The sequence below is a fragment of the Bidens hawaiensis genome, unplaced genomic scaffold (assembly GCF_021521415.1).
Source record: "Bidens hawaiensis isolate Kalapana, Puna unplaced genomic scaffold, B.hawaiensis_p1.1 tig00008947_1, whole genome shotgun sequence".
NCBI classification, from domain to species: Eukaryota; Viridiplantae; Streptophyta; class Magnoliopsida; order Asterales; family Asteraceae; genus Bidens; species Bidens hawaiensis.
Window position 1 is genome coordinate 714675 of NW_027491651.1, and position 19926 is coordinate 734600.

At 35.8% G+C, this 19926-nt stretch overlaps 1 protein-coding gene and 1 pseudogene across 1 annotated transcript; both read right to left on the reverse strand.

The window, feature by feature from the left end:
• Positions 1-5217: 5217 nt before the first annotated feature.
• On the reverse strand, positions 5218-9683 carry LOC143530542 (uncharacterized; annotated as a pseudogene).
• Positions 9684-14278: 4595 nt separating this feature from the next.
• Positions 14279-16809, reverse strand: LOC143530543 (protein ALTERED PHOSPHATE STARVATION RESPONSE 1-like). Its single transcript, XM_077026046.1, has 3 exons — positions 16619-16809; positions 15873-16530; positions 14279-14344 (listed from the first exon to the last, which is right to left on the reverse strand). Exons 1-3 carry the CDS (start codon positions 16807-16809, stop codon positions 14279-14281), a joined length of 915 nt encoding a protein of 304 aa, XP_076882161.1.
• Positions 16810-19926: the final 3117 nt, after the last annotated feature.

The window sequence follows — 19926 nt, forward strand, 5'->3', positions numbered from 1 at the left end:
TGTAAACCGTTTAATAATAGTATTAACGAACTAGCGGAATTTTGTTTTTAATTGAATTAAAGATATGGGCTTTGCAATGGGCTTGGATTAGTTTTATTTTAGTTAAACTCTAATTGGATTTATAAACCTATTGGGTTTGAAACTTTGAATATGATCATCAAGTCTTGGAACTTTGGAAGTTTAGTTTTTGAAACTGCTGATGTAAAAGTAAAATAATATATACACATATACACGGTTGGTTAATAAGGTCAACATCGAACAGAGGGGTACCATGGACATCATCAAAATCAAAAATTCGTTCTACTATTTTCTTTTCTTAGTCTAATCCGATTCTAAGGATTATCCAAGTTACTTGTTTCTGATTATTGTTGGTTTGACACTTCCGCATTTCGACATCGGTTTGTTACTTCCGTTTAGTTTTTCTATCTTGCATTTCAATATATGTTGTGGTGCATGTAACTTGAATAATTTTGTGTCTCGTTCTAGTTTTAAACGGAAGGATATATTATATACGCTTACCTTAAATATAAGGGGAATAAATGTGACAAAGATGTAGGTTTTGTAATATGTATGAGTCATGATATCTTTCTATGTGAATCGTGAAAATCTCACTTTCAAATTGAAAAAAATATATTGATGGTACTTTCAAACCTTTAATTAGATAAGTTAAAGAGAAAACACGAATGTGTATCATAATCAGACTGAATACTCGGCTTTTATAGTTGAGGGAATCATTATAGTGCTTAAGTTGAAACGATACTACTCTGTGAAAATGTATGACATCACTAGCAACTTAGTGTTGATCACCCGTCTTGCCACTGATGCATAAGTTGTTGTTGACGACCAGTTATCACTACTCGTATAATAAATAACTACTAACAACCATTTATCACTTATGAACTAAGTTGCTACTAATCTATATTATATATAATATAGAAGTGAGGGACCTCTTAAATTTTAAGAGATACTATTTTTGTTGCATATAGTAAAAGTAACAATGCATATAATGTAGAGGTAAAATAGTCTTTGCTTATTCCAAAATAATATACAATAATGGTCATTTAACTTCAATCAAGTTTTGGAACATGATTTCCAGTTATTACTGGCAGTGGGTCGGGCATGTTCGGCTAATGGTGTTGGAACGAGTTAGGGTTACAAAAAGGGTTAATTTAATTCATGTCGGGATGGGATTAGATCGAATGGGTTCATGTCAAAACGGGCTTCGGGTAAAACGTTTTCATGTCAGAATAGGTCCGTAAAAAAGGATTGTGTTAAAAGTAGTTTATTTGAAATTATTGTACATTTCATATTTGCTTCTTGCTTGTCGCCACCTGTTATGCGCATTCAAGCATCAGTTACGTGGATGATATTTGTTTATGCATATCAGGTTGCCCGCGTATAGGCATTATGTGTCGCGCTTGTTGGCACCGGTTACACGCCCAATGGCACGTTAAATGCATACCACCGTCGGGTTACGCATGTACCATTGCGAGGTTACAAACGTACTAACACCGGTTGCGTTTGCGCGTACACCGCTGCATCGCGCGGGCAACTGACTGGTTAGTAGTAACTTGTAACTTACAAATAACCATTAGCATTAGCATTTTCCTCCATGTCTTGTAACTATTATTGATGTACATTATATAATTTTACTTTGATCTTAATTAACTTTTAAGTATGCTAAATGATATTCATAATACTAAACAAATCAATACAAAAGTTATATTTAGGGATTATCGTCAAATCCAATCTAGTTCGTTCCTAACTTAATTATGTTTTTCTATTCAAAAAATAACCATCCGTTATTTTTTATTCAAAGATAATGCCTTGCCAACGATAAATTATATATCTTTTTAATAAGAAGTAAAATCTATTGTAAATAATCAATTATTATTATTATTATTATTAGAATCGATTGCAAACATATTTCCCAACCTCTTTCCAAAACATACCTATATTATAAAATTTTAATTTCAATTAATTCACTCTACCATATCCAATTAACATAAGAATTTTTTTTTTCCTTTTTATAGCATTTACTCTACCATATCCGATTAACATAAGATTTTTTTTCTTTTTCGTTTTTATAACATTTGTGTGTGTTTGCATGCGTCAATTTCGTTCTAACACATTATATTTAGACTTCATTAATAATAATATTCAATTTTTATTTTTAAAGCAATATATGTATTTTTATTTTAAACCGACGCGATGGTTTCAAATGTCATCTTCAACTTCCACTTCACATATAACGTAAAGGAAAGGGTTACGACGGTTTCCGGCCAACCATCACGTCGTTTCGTAAACAGAGCAGTACTGATTGATTCAATATATATACCCCCTTTCAATTAATTGTGTCTTCAACCGCTCCCTTCCCCATTGTTTCCATAGGTAAGTTTGGTTTTACTATTCGTTAAATGCAAGTGGTCAAACTATTAATAATAGTTGTTCAATGATAATGATAACTTTGGTTATGTTATTCGTTAATTGCAATCTGAATGATCAACATGTAATAGCCCTTGATTCCCGGCTCTGTAGACGGCCGTTTATGTCAATTCCTTTTGACACCTTCGATTACGCCGTAACGGAGCATGACGGTTTCCATATTTTTTAACTGTCGCATCCTCTGCGAATGTACCTATATATAATAATTCAACGGAGCAAAGAAAAATAATCCGTCGATTAATGTAACCGCCGCCGGTAGAGACGGGGCATCACCCGACAACTGGATATAGATTTGTAGAAGTTCCGCCACCCATACGAAACCCCGTCATCTATGTTCCTTTACCGACGTAACCGTCGTTGCCATCAATATTTTAAAACCTGTTAAGACGTGATCGACTATTATTAATTTAATCCCTCCTAACTCCTCCTATTCCTTTCCTTTTCATTCTAAAAAAACTCAAGAACCACCCGTTTTTAACTATCCTTAGTTTTCCTTTCCTTTCCCATATTTAAAAAAACTCAAGAATAGGACGTTATAGTGCCTTACTATACCCACTTTGTAGGTTGTTCAATTGTTTCCTATTCCTCTTAACTTAACATGTCAAGTAACATTTAACTTTTTCTCATAGCCTTTACATATTGAGCATTACATCTATTTCAATCTGTATCAAATGGCAGAAGATAATATATAGTGACTAAGTTTTGATCATGCTAAAAAAATCAATTATTAATTTACTTCTATAACTAATTTTAAATATTAAGTCTTAAAACTTTTAATATGCAATGTTTTAGAAATATGGTTCTAAATATGTTAATCGGGCAATGCATTTTTGCAAACCAAGTAAGGAGCGAATTAACCACACGGTACTTAGATACTTTTAATGTTAGATTTTCTACTCAAATGTTGAGAACAATAATTGTGAATGTCATGCTAATAAATTTGATGTAAACCTAAGTAGCAAAAAATAAAATGATATTTGTAACTACAAAAAATAGCACGCTGCAACGCGCGGGAAACAATGCTAGTTATTATTATTTGTGTTCTAATAACTGCCAAAAGCTAAATACGAAGTAACGGTTCATTCACTTTCACTTACATTAGATTTGAAACTATTGTTGCAGACAATTATAGTTATGATACATATGATTTGTTGGTTCTAATTAGATCATGAATCTAGTTGTTGTGTTTTGTATTGTACAGGTTGATTGCTTTTTCTATTGAATTTTGCAAGTTAAAAAGACTATGGGCAATCCATTACAATCGGTATTACATTTCATTGGCGTTCCATTCAATTTCATTACCGGCAAGGATTGCGAGTGAGTATGCCTACCAAATGTGTTTGATAATAGTAATAATAATCACCAAAATGCCCATTTAACAGCTTTTTCCCATAATGTTCATCTTCAATATCGTCAACTGTCTGGTCGATAGTTTATTCTAAACACCCGACTGGATTTTTTAGGCGTTTGACGAGATATTTTGGACAAGTGGCATAATCTGGTTGGTTAAAAATATCATCTGAGTAATGATTAAATGCCGTTGATTCGATAAGATATAGGGATGGACAATTTGGGAATAAGATGGTCAAATGGTTTTTTCTTGGCTTTGAGCGTTCAAATGGACATTTTGGTCATTTTCTCTTGATAAAACGCTTGTTAAATGCCCTGCATTTTAAATTTAGTTGAATACTTGAAATGATTCATTATTTCTGCTCATTGATCAGCAAACTGTGTGGTGCAACATGGGATATTTTATGTTACATAGAACATTTCTGCGTCGCACATGTACTGAAATTTGTTGCTGTCACATTATTGCTTACCATTGGTAAGTTTGCCCCAAAATTACAATATTATTTATGGATGCATGCATACATACATATCTTTTGTTAGTTAACTAATGTCCAACATGATATATTGCAGTTCTGCTAGTGGTCTTTTTGTTATACAAAGTGAAGATACTTCACCTTGTTTTCATATCAAGTTTCAAGATGCTCTTTGCTTTTATAAGGACGGTTTTCTCATGTTGGCAAGGTGGATGTCGTTGTCTGTTCGGTATAGTGAATGGCTTCAACGCAAAGGTGACTGCCATCCACGAGAGGCGCAAACAACGCAAGAGAGACATTGAACTGGCAAACATGAATAGTAACATATGTGAGGAAGATGAGGAAGATTCGGATATGGAGGCGAGCGTTTCTTATCATAGGGAACGTTACAGGAAGAGGCGGAGATCATGGTCAGGAGACCACAAAAGAAGGTCGTTACGGGCTAGGACACACCGGGTGCATGTAGGTGTTGATGATTCGGTTCATTCCATGAAGAGAAAACATATTAAGCATGATGATGTGCGGGTCATTAGGACGTCAAGCTTTGCGAAGAAGGGGCCGAGTCACAAGAGATCAAAACATGTACACAAGAAGCATGACATGTAACATAATGTTGTTTCTTTTTCTGTTGTATGTAATTTGACACAATTTAATGTCATTTTTAATAACTAAATGTAACATACTAGCATATTACTGGTTTTAACCAAAACTAAAACAAAGACCCAACAATATTTAAAAAAAAATGGCCAAGCTGTCTCTACATGTTGGATCAACTCTACAATATCATCACTAGTCACTTAAAACCGATAGCCGAATTCACCGGTACCATCGGGCCAAAACCGTCAGATCAACTAGTAATACTCTTCCTACTAAATGTTACGATCGGCTTAATGAATTTCCTAACTTACCCCTGGAAAATACACACCATCGGGCACCAGAATCGACCCGATTAAACCAACCTAACCTACTCATGAGCTTTTAAAGCATCACAAGTAAAACTCTCTAAAGCCTTAAAAATAGGAATTACACCCCCTTGTAAACTACTTGAACCACCTTTCCCAACTAACTTCATAGCTTCTTTATAATCAAGACTCACCCGGTCTTCCAAAGGAACCATCGACCCGTTTGTTTTACCCGGCCCGTGAGTTTGTCTTCTTCTCGCGAAATCCTTAGCAATATACTCTTTTTTTAACATTAGTCTTTGCATATCATCTTGTCTCTCCAGCAGTTGCCTCAAATTCAAAGCAAAACTAAACATTACTCTCGAGACTCGTTCTTGAGACACGTCTTTAATATCCCGATCCCAATCGTTGCATATAATGAAAATCGGTGGAGCTCCTAAACAACCCGAGGAATAAGGAATCTCACCGTCAATGGTTACTTCTGGTTTATGATCAATGCATTGTTTTAGCCACCCGTTTAAGGAATCAACATACGATTTCTGAGCATTAATCCAGTTATTAAAATGCTGGGCCTACGTTACAAGTCCCGCTTCTAGCTCGAGAGTGGTTCTCAGGTTTGAATCTCTTTCAAGACTCGTACTTGCCCTTAAAGTCCGACTCCTTCTCTCCATGATCGCTTCAAATTGCTTTCGGTGACATTTTACAATCGCTTGCCACATTCTTATTAACATGTAGAGAACACAAATAATAATTGTTATGTGATATTAATAGCATAAACTATTTGCATTAATATAAAAATAAATTCATACCCGTAAATCAACTCGCTGACTTGTGGCTGCAGTTCTTTGTCTCACACTTTATGTATCTCGCATGATATGGCATCAATTGCTTTAAGAACAAAGGAGACGCCCAATGTTGTGGTAACTACCGAGGAATCAAATTTCTAAGCCATACTATGAAGCTATGGGAAAGAGTGATTGAGGTTAGACTTAGACGGGAAACTAAGGTTACGGTGAACCAATTTGGCTTCATGCCGGGGCGTTCAACCACAGAGGCAATACACCTTTTAAGAAGATCGATGGAAAAGTTTTTGGAGAAGAAGCGTGACCTGCATATGGTGTTTATTGACCTAGAAAAGGCCTATGATAGTGTGCCACGACAGGTGCTTTGGGAGTGCTTGGAGGGTAGAGGAGTACCAAGGAAATACATAGAGATAATCATGGATATGTATATAAGGAGTGCAACAAGTGTCCGCGCGCCAGTGAGGGATACTGATTTCTTCCCACTAGAGGTAGGTCTTCACCAGGGGTCAGCGCTGAGTCCGTTTCTTTTTTGCAGTAGTCTTGGATGAGTTGTCAAAGTCGATTCAGGGGACGCTTCCATGGTGCATGATGTTCGTAGACGATATTGTGTTACTTGGTGAGAGAAAACAAGATCTAAACATGAGGCTTGAGGAGTGGCGAACAACCTTAGAGACAAAAGGTTTAAGGATTAGTCGCTCTAAGACAGAGTACCTCCATTGTGATTTTGGCGGGGGGAATGACAATGAGGATGTACAGATCACCAATGAAGGGCAGGTGGTTCCGCAGGTAACGAAGTTCAAGTATATAGGATCTTTTGTTCAGAGCGATGGGGAATTAGACAGTGATGTGACCCATCGAGTTCAGGTAGGATGGTGTAGATGGAAAGCAGCCACAGGTATATTGTGCGACAAGAGCTTCCCAACTAAACTAAAGGGAAAATTTTATAGGGTTGCGGTTAGACCTGCAATGCTATATGGAACGGATTGTTGGGCTATCAAGAAGGCACAAGTGTGGAAGATGGAGGAGCAGAAATGAGAATGCTACGTTGGATGTGTGGGCACACAAGGTTAGACCGAATAAGAAACGTTGTGTTTCCAGAGAGATTAGGGGTGGCGAACATAGCAGACAAGATAAGAGAGTGGAGATTGAGATGGTTTGGACATGTGAAGAGAAGACAACCGACGAATCCTGTTAGATCCATAAAAAACATTACTATAGAAGGGAGGAGGGGTAGAGGACGACCTAAATTGACGTGGGATGAGAGGATTAAGCATGATTTGATAGACTTAAACCTTTCTGAGGACATGGTTGAGGATAGGAATTCATGGAGAAGTAGAATTAAAGTTAAGGATTTTTAGAGAGAAAGGAATTCCTTAGGGCTTTTATTTACCTTTTTTTGTTCACATATATAGTATTAGTATTATTCTTCCCATATATATAGTATTAGTATATTCTTTCCATATATTATTATTATTATTATTATTATTATTATTATTATTACTACTACTACTACTACTGTTAGAACTTTGCTTTCCTTTGTATTGCTTCATACATATGTACTTTAGAGCTGAGGGTCTCTCTGGAAGCCACCTCTTTATCCCTTTGGATAGAGGTACGGTGTGCCTACATCCCACCCTCCCCACTACCCTACCTATAGCTTTGCTGTTGGTGGGACTTCACTGGGTATGATTGATTGATTGCTTTGATAGATACATTAAGTTTAGTCTTTAATCTTCTTATGGAAGCCTGCAATGCATCAATCTTACTAGCTTCTGCTCCTTTTGCATCTAATTCATTCAATCGTTTGCACATTTTCTCGTATATCACCCTTAGCCTCTCTTCACCCTAAAACCAGACCAATCACCTGATGTATCAACTTCACATTGCTAGAATCATACCAAAACTAAACACCTAAACACACAATCACATTCATTATTACCTTTACTTCTTTATATAACTTCTTCTCCCATACATACAGCTTCTCCAAAGTAGAAGAAAGATTAATAGACCGAATATCCTCAACTGCATCCAGATTATAGGATCCTGCTAATTTTGTTACTCGAGAAGGCAGTTTTACAGAAGATGCCAATGAAGGTGCTATTGGATAGAGAATCTTGGATAAGATCACTGCAAAAGTGACATATATAAGTAGTCTGCGATAAAAGATTAGAACTTACATTAAATTTCTTTACCCTTAAGAAGCACAAACTTTGATTGATAAGGCACTTTTCCGGATTCAAGCATCAATGCCACTTCTTTACCATAGCTAAGCGCAACTTCAAATTCGTCTTTAATCTCATTAACTACTTCATGCAGATCCCGTGAACCGTGAGGAGATAACGTTGTCAAACTACTAAAAATCGAGGATTCTAACTCTTCTGTCGACTCATCCAAATCCAAATGGACCCCCTTTTTACCCTGGTAACCTTCCTTCGTGCTTATTGACACGATTGTCTCAATTGTCTCAGAGCTACTTCAGTGTTGTGAACCGAATGTGCCCCTTTATCGTCAAACGGTACTGAATTTGAAGTGGATTCGACATGTGCTGGCTTTGCAGTGCCTTCAGTTTTTGGTGGCGGTTTTCGTCTAAAACTGTCTTCGGTACTACTAGACGGTTCCGTCCAAGAACTGACATCAGATTCTTCTTTCCCTTCAACATGAGACTCGGTTTTGGTTTCTTCTTCCAAATCAGGAATCCCCTCCCTCTTCCTCACTTCATTAGAATCCGGACTACTACCCATTGATTCATACCCGTAACCGTATCCGTATCCATATCCATACCCGAGGTATTCATCATCATAAGTATCAAAAAAGCTAAAGTAATCAGACGCCGTGGCTGCAGGCGGCGGAGGTGGAGGCGGAGGAGGACTTTTAGGCTTCTTTGGTTCCTGAAGAGGTGGTGTTGCACTCACACCACCGTAAGAAAACCCGTACCCGTATGGATCATAATGCGTCGGGTCAACCCATTCACTCGTTTCTTGAAAGGCCCTTGCTTCCTCTGGTTGAATCATGGTATGGCCAACCGGTGCAGACTTTTTCATATAATAAGCATACTGATTCGTATTCGAATACTCGTTCCCACCATAACCATTGTAAGAATTAAAACCCTCTTGATACATCCCTCAAGGAGGTTGAAACTGCGACGCAGACGGGTTTACGACATACGGGTCACCCTGATTCAATACTCAAGGAGGCTGAAACTGGAATCCAGATGGATTCACAACATAAGGCAATGGATCACCCCAATTAGTCTGGTTTACACCTTCAAAATCATGCAGTCCTCTAGGTTCATTCGAAAACGATTGCGGATTACCATTACCATAATTAATATTATCATTACCATCATCATGTACATGAATATGATGCAAAGATGAGGTTAAATCAGATTCTGAGTCAGACCCAGGTTCAGATTCATGATCACCATCATCAATAGTATGAATATGCGAAACCGAGCCAAGATTCTTAGTTTTACCCTGATCTGAAGGCAATGTGAGTACAGGGGAAGATGATGGAGGTGGTGAAGGGATAACAAGCTGTTCATCAACAAATCTAGAGAGTGCATAACCTATATCCTTAAGAGAATGAAAGTAAGCCAAATGCGAAGCCGATAAGTCGTACCGGTAATCCGCAGTAGACCTGATCAACCTCTTTCGTTCTCTGCAACGAATGACTAATGGTAGATCATCAGGTTTTGAAGGTCTGCAGCCCATTGAAGTAACCCAGTTAGTATTACCAACAGCATTAACCAGTTAACCACCAAAAAACCCTAATGTTATTATTGAAATTGAAATTAAACTCATCTCAAACAACTAATCAGAATTCAGATCTAATGTGTTTCGAAATTGATAATAATAATAATAATAATAATATTGAGAAGAAGGTGGAATCCGGAAGAGTAAACGGAGGATGTCATAGATATAGAAATATAATAATTAATAATATATATGTATATATATTGCTGCAACAGGGGTGGGGTGTAATGTAAAAGCTCACTAGACATTAGAAACATGGCATGTGAAGATCCCGGGCCTCTCATCAAACTCGTTGGGATACCCGTCTCTATCGCCTCTGAATTCATGACACCTGTCATCATATTATCCTAGTCCGGGAAACGCATCGTCGAGTTATATTTGGTCGTCAAGTCAGCAGGCGCACAGTGATTCTGCTGTTAGCTTTTCTCCATTTGCCTCGACTCACTCGCTTCCTGAATGTTGATTATAGTCTATAAAATTATACTACTTGTCGCTGATATTTTTTCATGTTTTGGTTGTGACTAGAATGATGGTTTTGATTGTGTGTGATTGGTGAGTTGTGCTCGTACCGTTTGAAAGGGGATATTAGTATGAAAGTGAGTAGTTAATGCTTCTTAATCTTTTAATAATTAGTGGGGTTTTGTTTTTAATTTAAGTAAAGATATGGGCTTGGAAGTTATGCAATGGGCTTGGAAGTTTTAACAAATATACGGTTAATAAGGTCAACATCGAACAGAGGGGTACCATGGACATCATCAAAAATTCAAAATCAAAAATTCATTCTACTATTTTCTTAGTCTAATCCGATTCTAAGGATTATCCAAGTCACTTGTTTCTGATTATTGTTGGTTTGACACTTACGCACATCGACATCGGTTTGTTACTTCTGTTTGTTTTTTAACGTTTCTGCGTTGCTCCTTTTGTTTTATCTCAAAATACGTGCCAATTTTAATTAGTTTTTCTATCTAGCATTTCATCATATATTACGGTATATGTAACTTGTAACTTACAAATAACCATTAGCATTTTCCTCCATGTCTTGTAACTATTATTGATGTACATTATATAATTTTACTTTGATCTCAAATAACTTTAACTATGCTAAATGATATTCATAATACTAAAGTAATCGATACAAAAGTTATATTTAGTCATTATCGTCAAATCCAATATGGTTCGTTCCTAACTTAATTATATTTTTCTATTCAGAAAATAACGATGAATTATATATGTTTTTAACTAGCATTTTTATCCGCGCGTTGCGGCGGAGATATATTTATCGCTTTTATTTCGTGCTACTTAGGTTTAAATCAAATCTAACATACTTCCTTTTTCCTTGGTTTGAAAAAATGAGACTCGTTTTAGTTAGTATATTTAGAAATACGTCATATTAAAAGTTTTTTAAGAGAAAATTACCTAAAATTAGTTACATAAATAATTAATAGTTAATTTAAATTAAATGATGAGAGTTATTTTCTATTTCTACTGATACAAATTGTAATAAATAAATGTAATGCTTAATATATGAAGGTTATAAGAAAATTCCTAGAGTTAAAATGTTATTCGTTTAGTGATATTCTATTTATTCTTATACAAATTGTAATAAATAAATGTAATGCTTAATATAAAAAATTCCTAATAGGTGAACTTGAGGGGAACAATTGAACATCAACAAACCACAAAGTGAGTAAGGGCAGAATAAAAACAACTCTATGAAGAAGTTACAACAAACCAAGCACATATCTTCTTCTTAATCTCACCACCACCCTCTCTTTGTTTCTACTGCCGACCCTTGCAGTAACATAATCCCCATTTCAAGTAAAAATTTGTTGAAACCGATCGACATTAAACGGGTATCCATCAGATTTGAAGAAACTCATCTTAGTTCCGCTGATATTACTACCGGAATCATTGTTCCGCTCTAGTAATTGTGAGAGCCTTCGTCAGATGCTATCGATTAGGCGAAATTGGGGTTTGCAATTTTATTTTTTAGGAAACCATTTGCGAAGGATTAAAAAAATAAACGACCGGAGAGGGCGTTTTATAACCTCCGGTAACGATATTTAGACGCGATGTAGCGGTTATTTACAGTAACGGTTATATATATCGGCAGGTAATCCGGTTTGGGTGAGAGACGGAACAGTTATACAAACATCGTTTCTAATTTTTCCCCAATTATATAATATAAACTTTACAAAAACAGGAATAATAAAATGAAAGCTATGAAGTTGCATCCAATTCTAAATGTAATAGGCAGGGGCGGACCCACGTACATCCGATCGGGGTCCCGGGACACCAGTGTTTTTTGAAAATTACTTAGAGGGGGTATATTAAATTTTGTAAGGACCACATAAAAATTAATACTTGGAACCCATATTATTAAAACTGAACTGGTCTAGTGGAAAGTCTCTTACTTTTTCTTTGAGAGGTTGCAGGTTCAAGACTTACCATACTATGTTTTTGTTGTTTTTTTTTTGTGTTTTTTATATCCTAGTCAATACTAGTTATTTAGTTAGGATATTTGTGTTTTTCATTAGTTTCTCTCATATAGTCATTATCACCCTACAACATATATAATGACAACATAAGTTTTGCATATTATTTTATTATTTATCTTGTGTATGTATGTTATAATTAATTATTTATTTGTGTTAAAGTTATTTTTTCATGTTTTGGTCATGAATGTAAGACCATATATATAGTTTTTTTTTTATGTTTTTCGGATATGAATAAAAATGAGTTAAAAGTCTAATTTAGACTCTCTCTACTTACTCGTTTCCGATGACACCATATTTCCGTGTTTTATTATATTCCTCTCCTCGACCCGACCCGAATAACGAACGACCCGAAAATTTTGTAAACCGAAAAAATTGGGACCCAGTGGCAAAAAATCCTGGGTCCACCACTGGTAATAGGTATATTATCTATACTACATTTAGAATTGGTTGTCTTCCTATATTCCCACCCTTTATTAAATTTTACCACTTCCACCGTCGTATATCATAATCTTTTGATTATAAAAAGCAAAATTGTTTGTATATCATATGCCCCATTATTTATGATTTAATTTTGTCTACCCCCTTGATATTAAAAAACGTATTAGTTCTTTTACACCTGCCACCGTCATATTTTATATTATTTTGACTAAAAAAATAATTGTAATTTGTATTTACTACCATTAGCGTCATATACTCATATATCATATGTCCCATTATTTATCCTTTAATTTTATCTACCCAATTTATTAATAACCCGTATAATATAATTGAGATATAAAACAGACAATTTTTATAATTTATTTCCTTACAATCTTTGGCGGTTATATTCTTCATACTCTATGCCTCTCACGTTCAAACAGGTACGACAATTCTATTTTCAAATTGCCAATATTCTATGATGTTATGTAAAATAGAAATAGATACATTCATAAAGGATTTAGTATCATCGTATGCTTTATGAAAATATTCAACGTTTTTGCAATTGATCTCTGGTAGGGTAGGGTTTTATATAGGTATGGAATTTGAGATTATTTTACAACAATGTTCAAATTATCCAAAAATTTATTGAAAATCATATCATGGTCATGGGAATTTCATAATTTGTTTGGTTAGTTTTGCAAATTTTTTCGATTCATAAAACCCCAAATTAAACCATCACCGTGCAAATTGTGTTTTAATATCATAGACATAAACTTTGGCCACTGTGTTTTTAATTCCAAAAACACAAAATTTGAACATTCTGATGCCATCTATATATACCTAATGCCTTAAAAACAATTTGTAGAAGTTATTATGGATATATATATATTTAATATTGTGTAGACTTATTGTTAATTATATGTTTTAGATTTATTAATTTTTGGATGAATATTTTAGTGAAGTATGAAAGATCAACAACCCTTTGGATGTTGAAAGAGAACAAATACTGATTGCTTATCATGCGCGTAAAAAAAGAAAATAGGGATAGGGATGACACGTCTTCTTCTATTGTACATATGTCTCCTCTTATCCAACCAACAAACTGACTACTTTAGAAATATACATAAATATACATGTAACATGTATATAAATAACGGAACAATTGTTGTTCGAATTTCAAATGTAACTTTTCTATGTCAAATGTGTAATTGTACAATGTCATGTAATCAATATTTAAATGTAATAGCTAAATATAAATGATAGATTTGATATTTCTAACCATATATAATATCCCGTCGCAACGCGCGGATAACAATGCTAGTATATATAATATATATATATATATAATAAGAAGTATAATCTGTTGTAAATAAATTACCAATTATGGTTTTGATTATTATTATTTGTGTTCTAATAACCGCCTAAAAGCTAAATACGAAATAACGGTTCATTCACTTTCACTTTCACTTACATTAGATTTGAAACTATTGTTGCAGACAGTTATGATACATATGATTTGTTGGTTCTAATTAGATCATGAATCTAGTTGTTGTGTTTTGTTTTGTACAGGTTGGTCGTTTTTTCTACTATATTTTGCAAGTTAAAAAGACGATGGGCAATCCATTACAATCGATATTACATTTCATTGGTGTTCCATTTAATTTTATTACCGGCAAGGATTGCGAGTGAGTATGCCTTTGCCTATCATACAAATACCATGTGTTTGATAATGATAATGATAATGATAATGATAATAATAATAATAATAATAATAATAATCACCAAAATGCCCATTTGACCAGCTTTTTCCCATATATCATCTCGACATACACACTTTTAAATCATTAGTCTACAGGATTTTTAACTAACAAGATTCTGCCACGCGTCAAAAAAACCCAACTGGATTTTTTTGGCGTTTGACGGACAAGTGGCAGAATCTGGTTGGTTGAAAATCTTGTTTGAGTAATGATTAAAAGCCGTCGATTCGACGAGATATAAGGATGGACAATTTGGGAATAAGATGGTCAAATGATATTTTCTTGGCTTTGAGCGTTCAAACGGGCATTTTGGTCATTTTCTCTTGATAAAACATTAAATAGCTTGTTACATACCATCTTTCATTTTAAATTTAGTTGAATACTTGAAATGATTCATTATTTCTGCTCTTTGATCAGCAAATTGTGTGGTGCAACATGGGATATTTTATGTTACATAGAACATTTTTGCGTCGCACATGTACTGAAATTTGTTGCTGTCACATTATTGCTTACCATTGGTAAGTTTGCCCCAAAATTAAAATATTATTTATGGATGCATACTAACATATCTTTTGTTAGTTAACTAATGTCCAACATGATATATTGCAGTTCTGCTGGTGGTTTTTTTTGTTATACAAAGCGAAGATACTTCACCTTGTTTTTATATCATGTTTCAAGATGCTCTGGGCTTTTGTAAAGATGGTTTTCTCATGTTGGCAAGGTGGATGTCGTTGTCTGTTCGGTCTAGTGAAGGCTTAACGCAAAGGTGACTGCCATCCACGAGAGGCGCAAACAACGCAAGAGAGACATTGAACTGGCAACATGAATAGTCTAATATGTGAGGAAGATGAGGAAGATTCAGATATGGAGGCGATTGTTTCTTATCATAGGGAACGTTACAGGAAGAGACGGAGATCGTGGTCAGGAGACCACAAGAGAAGGTCCTTACGGGCTAGGACACACCACGTGCATGTAGGCGTTGATGATTCGGTTCATTCCACGAAGAGAAAACATATTAAACATGATGATGTGCGGGTTATTAGGGCGTTGAGCTTTGCGAAGAAGGGGTTTAGTCACAAGAGATCAAAACATGCACATAAGAAGCATGACATGTAACATAGTGTTGTTTCTTTTTCTAATGTGTGTAATTTGACACAATTTAATGTCATTTCTAATAACTAAATATAAAACTAAAACAAAGACCCAACAATATATAAAAAAAAGGCCAAGTTGTCTATACAAAATACCAATGGCTAACAACACCTACACATGTTGGATCAACTCTACAATATCATCACTAGTCTCTTAAAACCGATAGCCGAATTCACCTCTACCATTGGGCCAAAACCGTCTGATCAACTAGTAATACTCTTCCTACTAAATGTTACGACCGGCTTAATGAATTTCCTAACTTACCCCTGGAAAATACACACCATCGGGCACAAGAATCAACCCGATTAAACCAATCTTACCTGCTCATGAGCTTTTAAAGCATCACAAGTAAAACTCTCTAAAGCCTTAAAAATAGGAATTACACCACCTTGTAAACTACTTGACCCACCTTTCCCAACTAACTTCATAGCTTCTTTATAATCAAGACTCACCCGGTCGTCCGAAGGAACCATCGACCCGTTTGTTTTACCCGGCCCGTGATCTTGTCTTCTTCTCACGAAATCCTTTGCAATATACTCTTTTTTTAACATTAGTCTTTGCATATCATCTTGTCTCTCCAGCAGCTGTCTCAAATTCAAAGCGAAATTAAACATTGCTCTCGAGACTCGTTCTTGAGACACGTCTTTAATCTCCCGATCCCAATCGTTGCATATTATGAAAATCGGTGGAGCTCCTAAATGACCCGTGGAATAAGGAATCTCACCATCAATGGTTACTTCTGGTTTATGATCAATGCATTTGTTTAGCCACCCGTTTAAGGAATCAACATATGATTTCTGAGCATTATTCCAGTTATTAAAATGTTGGGCCCACGTTACAAGTCCCGCTTCAAGCTCGAGAGTGGTTTTCAGGTTTGAATCTCTTTCAAGACTCGTGCTTGCCCTTAAAGTCTGACTCCTGCTCTCCATGATCGCTTCAAACCGCTTTCGGTGACATTTTACAATCGCTTGCCACATTCTTATTAACATGTAGAGAACACAATAATAATTGTTATGTGATATTAACAGCATAAACTATTTGCATTAATACAAAAATAAATTCATACCCGTAAATCAACTCGCTGACTTGTGGCTGCAGTTCTTTGTCTCTCACTTTATGTATCTCGCATGATATGGCGTCAATCGCTTTGATAGATACGTTAAGTTTAGTCTTTAATCTCCTTATAGAAGACTGCAATGCATCAATCTCACTAGCTTCTGCTCCCTTTGCATCCAATTCATTCAATCTCTTGCACATCTTCTCATATATCACCCTTAGCCTCTCTTCACCCTAAAATCAGACCAATCACCTGATGTATCAACTTCACATTACAGTCATTATTAAGTACACATCATAAGTTTTTATGTAGAACTAGTATTACCTTAACTTCTTTATATAACTTCTTCTCCCATACATACAGCTTCTCCAAAGTAGAAGAAAGATTAATAGGCCGAATATCCTCAACTGCATCCAGATTATACGATCCTGCTAATTTTGTTACTCGAGAAGACAGTTTTACAGATTGCACTGGATGGTCTGAAGTGTTGGGATCCAGTGGTGATCAGTCAACGGTTTAACTTTTAAACCCGGTTTAATAAAATAGGTTTCATAGTTATTAATCATATTAATAATGAATACGCAGTGGAATACAAAACGAGTAATCACCATTTAACGGAACCGTACAAGATCCGGTTACATACGATACGAGTACAATTTGAAACTACTAAATTAAATATAAATCTAAACCGACAATATTTAATTTTACCTTGGTTAATGAATAACCGGTTGAGACACCTAGAGTTAACAAGCGGCGCAAGGTGACGAAATGAGTGACTGTGGCACGTGAGCGGCGACGACAGATTAGCGGCAGCAGCGGAGGACAACACGTGATACGCGATGTCGTGCAATGATGCCCGTTGACTTGTAACGAAGGTGGCCGGTGGCAATGGATGTTGGCAGCGGCAACCGTGAGTCAAAATCGTAATATAATATAGTTGGTGGTCTTTGAGTTTTCTCCAAGAATGTGGCGGCTGAGCTCACGATCTCAAAAGGAAATTATGATTATTATTTTATTTTATATTAATCATAATATATCTTTTATAACCAAATTGTGTGCCCTATATTTTGATTAAGCCCGACACTCGTTAAAAGCCCGTTACATGTTTATTTAACTAGTAAACAAACTCTATAATATTACTATTGTTTATATTTAGTATAAACAATAATACTCGTTAATTATTCGTCAATACCGGTTAACTAGTTTAAGCGGATTTTATGCTCGTTACCCAAGGTGTAACTCTTACGGGTCACAACCCGGTCGGCCACGTTGACTTACCCGAACCGGTCCATAATTCCAACAGTCTCCCACTTGGACAGTTCTTCGGTTAAGTTGCTCAACACTGACAGCCAGCGGTGCTCTAGCTACACATGGCTGCCCCCAACAGGTTATGACATTTTAAATTCATTAACCAAAAGATATTGGAATACATTATTGCAAGATAATGAACTTATAGTAATTGATGTCATCTATCCTTTCCGTATAAGACACCAATTGAACAATGAGACATGGATCAAATCAATCTCATATGGCATTCAATCATTATCGTTTTCGTTCTCGAGTCAAAGTGGTCCAATCAAACACTTTACCAGTTTGAATCAACGAATGCGCCAAGATGTCTAACTGTTACATTTCATGTAAGAGTACAGAATCCCATCTTGATTACATACAACTCCCACTGAACTTCAGAATACTCCCAACCAATTCCTTTATGACTGGCAGTTACACGACAGCGGTTGACACTGATCAAAGAATACCTTTAGTAAACGAAAGTTCTAATATGTATCTCAGGTCTAAGGATACTAAATGAGCATACCAATATCAAATTCATCTTATGACTACGATCCATAAAGATGATTTGATGCGAGTTACATCCAACGTCATTCATAATGAGGTCTGTGAGTTTGGAAGTCAACCCTTTGAGTCCAAAGTCAGAATAGTCTTAATTCAGAATCGCTCCCACGAGTCTGACCGACTACGTATAATTTAGAATACAATATTCATGGATTAAACGTATTAAAATGAACACAGTTATAATATTCAACGTTTGCATTTAACCATTAAATCAAAAGTGAACTCAAAAGTATAACTGTTTAAATGTTCATACATCCAAATACTAAATCAAAACAAATTACTAGCTAATCTAAGACCGATAGCATCCCTGTGTTGGCCATGCTTGTCCTGAGTCATCGGCTTAGTGAACAGGTCTGCTAGGTTTTGATCTGTGTCTACTTTGCTTATTATGATGTCACCCTGTTTCAGTATTTCTCGTACATAGTGGAACTAAAAATGTGCTTGGCCATGTGATGATAATTGGGCTCTTTGGTTTGAGCAATAGCACATGTGTTATCACATATTACGTCGATCTTTTTTCTAAACTTGGAAGTAGATCGAGGTTGGCTATGAATTTCTTCATCCAAGCAGATTATGAGCGAGAAACATCTCGGTCATTCTAGAAATTAGAGTCAGTGTAACACCTTACAGTGAGCTCCTGTTCCACTCCTCCAAACACGCATACGAGACGATAGGTCTAGTGCATAATATAGCGTACATGACATAGCCAATCGCTGAAGCATATGGAATTGCTTGCATGTTCTTTGTTTCAATGTCCGTTGCCGGAGATGCAATTTGCTAAAACAGTTCCTTTAGTAATGGAATAGCTCCTATCTTGGAGTTGCCCATTGAGAAGCGTGCCATGACTTTGCTTATGTATGTACGTTGACTTAGCCCTAGAAGCCGGTTAGATCTATCTCGGTAGATCTTGATTCCCAGAATATAAGCAGCTTCACCAAGATCTTTTATTGCGAAACAAGATCCCAACCAGTGCTTAACTTCCTTAAGCATAGGAATGTTGTTTCCAATTAACAATATATCATCCACATACAGGATGAGGAATGATATAGTACTCCCACTAGCCTTTCTGTAAACACAAGGCTCATCTTCATTTATGACAAAACCAAACTCTTTGATTTTCTCATCAAAGTGAAGATTCCAGCTTCGAGATGCTTGCTTAAGTCCATAAATGGACTTGTTCAATTTGCAAACCCTATTAGGATATTTAGGATCGACAAAACCTTCAGGCTGCACCATATAAACATCTTCAGAAAGATGTCCATTAAGAAAAGCGGTTTTGACATCCATTTTCCATATCTCGTCGTCATAGTACGCGGCTATGGCAAGTAATATCCTTATTGAGTTAGTCATAGCAACGGGCGAAAAGGTTTCATCATAGTCAACCCCTTGATTTTGAGTAAAAAACCTTTCGCGACTAGCCGTGCCTTATAGGTTTGCACATTTCCATGCATGTCGGTTTTTCT

Bases quoted from the DNA above. Each gene is read 5' to 3' on its own strand.
- LOC143530543 (XM_077026046.1), bottom strand. From the start codon at position 16,809: ATGTGCAAGAGATTGAATGAATTGGATGCAAAGGGAGCAGAAGCTAGT. The intron at 16,531-16,618 runs GTATGAATTTAT...CATGTTAATAAG, and splicing joins GTCAGCGAGTTGATTTACGG to AATGTGGCAAGCGATTGTAA. The intron at 14,345-15,872 runs GTAAGATTGGTT...TTTGTATGATAG, and splicing joins CTTTAAAAGCTCATGAGCAG to GCAAAGGCATACTCACTCGC.